The 3,282-nt window shown below is 51.8% G+C and overlaps 1 protein-coding gene across 1 annotated transcript; it reads right to left on the reverse strand.

The window, feature by feature from the left end:
* Positions 1-2,319: 2,319 nt before the first annotated feature.
* On the reverse strand, positions 2,320-2,901 carry LOC126700749 (uncharacterized). The gene has a single exon (XM_050398940.1). It carries the CDS (start codon positions 2,899-2,901, stop codon positions 2,320-2,322), a length of 582 nt encoding a protein of 193 aa, XP_050254897.1.
* Between the last annotated feature and the right edge of the window lie 381 nt (positions 2,902-3,282).

Consider the following 3,282-nt stretch of genomic DNA (forward strand, 5'->3'; position numbering starts at 1 on the left):
GGACCGGCCCCCCGTGTGGCTCCCACAAATCCCCTCGTGCAACTCCTCCAGAATGAGTTCAGTTGCGCCTGGGTGTACACACAGCAAGTATGGCCCCGAGAATGAACGTCTGTAGAGCTTGGAGTCCTCGGACAACCAGAATCGAGAAGCTCTCCTCCGGATTTTGTCGGCCTCGACTTTGTCGTTTGGTAAGGAATCATTCTTCAAGAATTGGACAAGAGGGTCCATCCAGCTTGGCCCCTCGCCGACATTGTGTATCCGAATACCTTTAGCCTCCTCTTCCGTGGGGCGACAGAGGTCCTCGACCAAGATAACCCGCGGAAGGGGCTGAGCCGAGGATGTGGCCAGTGTTGCCAGAGAATCGGCGTGAGTATTCCCGCTTCTGGGTATATGCATCAAACGGAAGTCATCGAAGTGGGCGCGTAGGCGTTTAGCTTGGGCAAGATACCGTTGCATTCTTTCGTCTTTCGCCTCCAATTCCCCGCTTACTTGCCCCACTACGAGTCTTGAATCCGAGAATATGCTCGCGCATTTCCCACCCAGCTTCCGGATCATCGACATCCCTTCTAGCAGTGCTTCATACTCAGCTTCGTTATTCGTTGCTGGAAATCCCAGTCTCAACGACTTCTCCAGGGTTATACCTTCGGGAGAGATTAGAACGAGCCCCACGCCGGACCCCTTTTGGTTCGCTGCACCATCAATGTATGCTCTCCACTCATCGTGCTCTTGCACAGAAATCGTGCTGACTAATCTCCTATCATTATTCGGTGATTCCGACACGTCCACCCATTCCACGGTTGGTTCCGCAAATTCAGCTACCAGATCAGCGAGGACTTGACCTTTTATGGCGGTGCGCGGCATATATCTGATGTCAAAGGTGCTTAAGATGGTTCCCCACTTAGCGATTCTCCCAGTGTAGTCGGCGCTGCGGAGGACTGATTTCAATGGAAGTTGGGTTAGCACAACCACTGTATGCGCCTGAAAATAGTGGGGAAGCTTCTTTGTAGCTTGCACGACAGCCAATATTGCCCTTTCGAGGGGGAGATACCGGGTTTCTGCCTCCTGTAGCGACTTGCTTACGTAGTACACGGGCCGTTGCGTGCCGTTGTCCTCTCGGATCAGTACTAGGCTGACTGCATGATCGGCGACTGCGATGTATGCATAGAGTACCTCGTCGGCCTCAGGGCTGGACATGATCGGAGGTCGGGCGAGGTATTCCTTGAGCTGTTGGAAAGCCACGTCACACTCCTCAGTCCACTCGAAACCCTTCCACTTGTGCAATAGGAGGAAAAAAGGTCGGCATCGGTCCGCCGAGCGAGAGATGAAACGGTTCAAAGCTGCTATCATGCCGGTAAGCTTCTGGACTTCTTTGGGATTCTGAGGCGGTTGCATACTATGAATGGCCCTTATTTGGTCAGGGTTAACTTCGATCCCCCGATGGGTTACCATGTAGCCAAGGAATTTTCCCGATCCCACTCCAAATGAACACTTGGAAGCGTTCAGTCGCAGCCTGTACCTTCTCAGGATGTGAAACACCTCGTCAAGGTCCCTGATGTGGTCAGTCACCAATTTGCTCTTTACTACCATATCATCTATATACACCTCGACAGTTTTTCCCATCTGTTGTTCAAACATCCTAGTCATCATCCTTTGATAGGTCGAACCGGCATTCTTCAGGCCAAAAGGCATCACCTTGTAATGATAGTTGCCAATTGGGGTGACAAAGGCAGTTTTTTCCTGGTCTTCCGTGGCCAAGGATATCTGATGGTAGCCCTGGAAAGCGTCCAAAAAACTCATTCGGGGATGCCCGACAGTTGCGTCGACCAGTCGGTCTATTCGCGGCATTGGGAAAGGATCCTTCGGGCAAGCCTTATTTAAGTCCGTGAAGTCCACACAGACTCGCCATTTCCCGCTCTTCTTCTTCACCACGACTGTGTTCGCCAACCATTCGGGGTAGAACACTTCCTTGATAGCCCCAGCTCTTTTCAATTTCGTCACTTCTTCCCTCACAGCGTCTGCATGCTCCCTTGATGGGCGCCGAGGGGGCTGCTTCTTTGGGGTAATAGCTGGGTTAACGTTAAGGTGATGGCGTATTAGGTCTGAGTCAACCCCAGGGGCTTCATAAGGATCCCAAGCGAATACATCCTCATTTCGACGCAGAAAATCAATTAGCGCCGACTTCTCCTGTGCTGGTAGCTCCGAGCCAATCTGGAAAAACCTTTCGGGGTCTGATCCGACGAGCACTCTCTCTAGCTCTTCACAACTCACCTCCATGTCCGGTCCTTCATTACCTGCAACTTGGACCGGGGTTTTTGATTGCTATAAGGTATTCCCGGTTGAAGTGGAAGGCGCGTCACTTAATCGTCGAGCAATGGCCGATACCATGCAATGCCTGGCCATTCCTTGATCCCCCACTATCTCTTTGATCCGGCCCTCTGAGGGATACTTCACCTTCTGGTGCAGGGTAGACGACACAGCCCCTAGCGTGTGAAGCCATGGCCGTGCCACAATAGCCGTGTAGGGTGAGTATGCGTCCACCACAATGAAGTCTACTTCCACTATTTCTATGTCTGTTTGCACAGGCAATCTGATCATGCCCTTAGGGATGACGATTTTTCCTTCAAAGCTAAGCAGAGGAGTGTTGTATGGCGACAGGTCCTCTTGCTTTAAATTCAGCCCTTTATATAGGTCCGGGTACATCACCTCCACGGCGCTGCCCTGATCAACTAACACCCTCCTCACGTCATAACCTCCTATTCTGAGTGTCACGACTAGGGCGTCGTCATGGGGCTGAATAGTTCCCTCCTTGTCCTCTTCCGTGAATCCAATTAATGGCACTCTCCCTCTAGCCCTCTTGGATTCCTTTTCGCCTGGCTCTGTCGGGAACCTACCTACTGACATTACTCTGAATGGGCCGGAACCGGTTCTCCTAGGTGCGGCAAGAATGACATTTATCGTGCCGATGGGTGGCCTCAAGGTGCTTTGCCTGGTATCGACATTTGACTGCTCAGGGCGTTGCAACAGATGCCCTATCTTTCCTTCTCGGACGAGTCGATCCACATAGTTCTTCAGATTCCTACATTCGTCCGTGACGTGGCCGGGCTCTTGGTGATACGCACAATATAGGTTCTGATTGCGTTTTGAGGGGTCACCTGCCATCCTATTGGGCCATTGAAAATAGGGCTCGTGCTTTATTTTTTCCATGATCACGTGTAATGGCTCTCGGAACACAGCGTGGACTACCTGAGCCCCTGTAGATCCCGACTGTTCTGCATAATCTCT

The sequence above is a fragment of the Quercus robur genome, chromosome 9, assembly GCF_932294415.1.
Source record: "Quercus robur chromosome 9, dhQueRobu3.1, whole genome shotgun sequence".
Lineage (NCBI taxonomy): Eukaryota > Viridiplantae > Streptophyta > Magnoliopsida > Fagales > Fagaceae > Quercus > Quercus robur.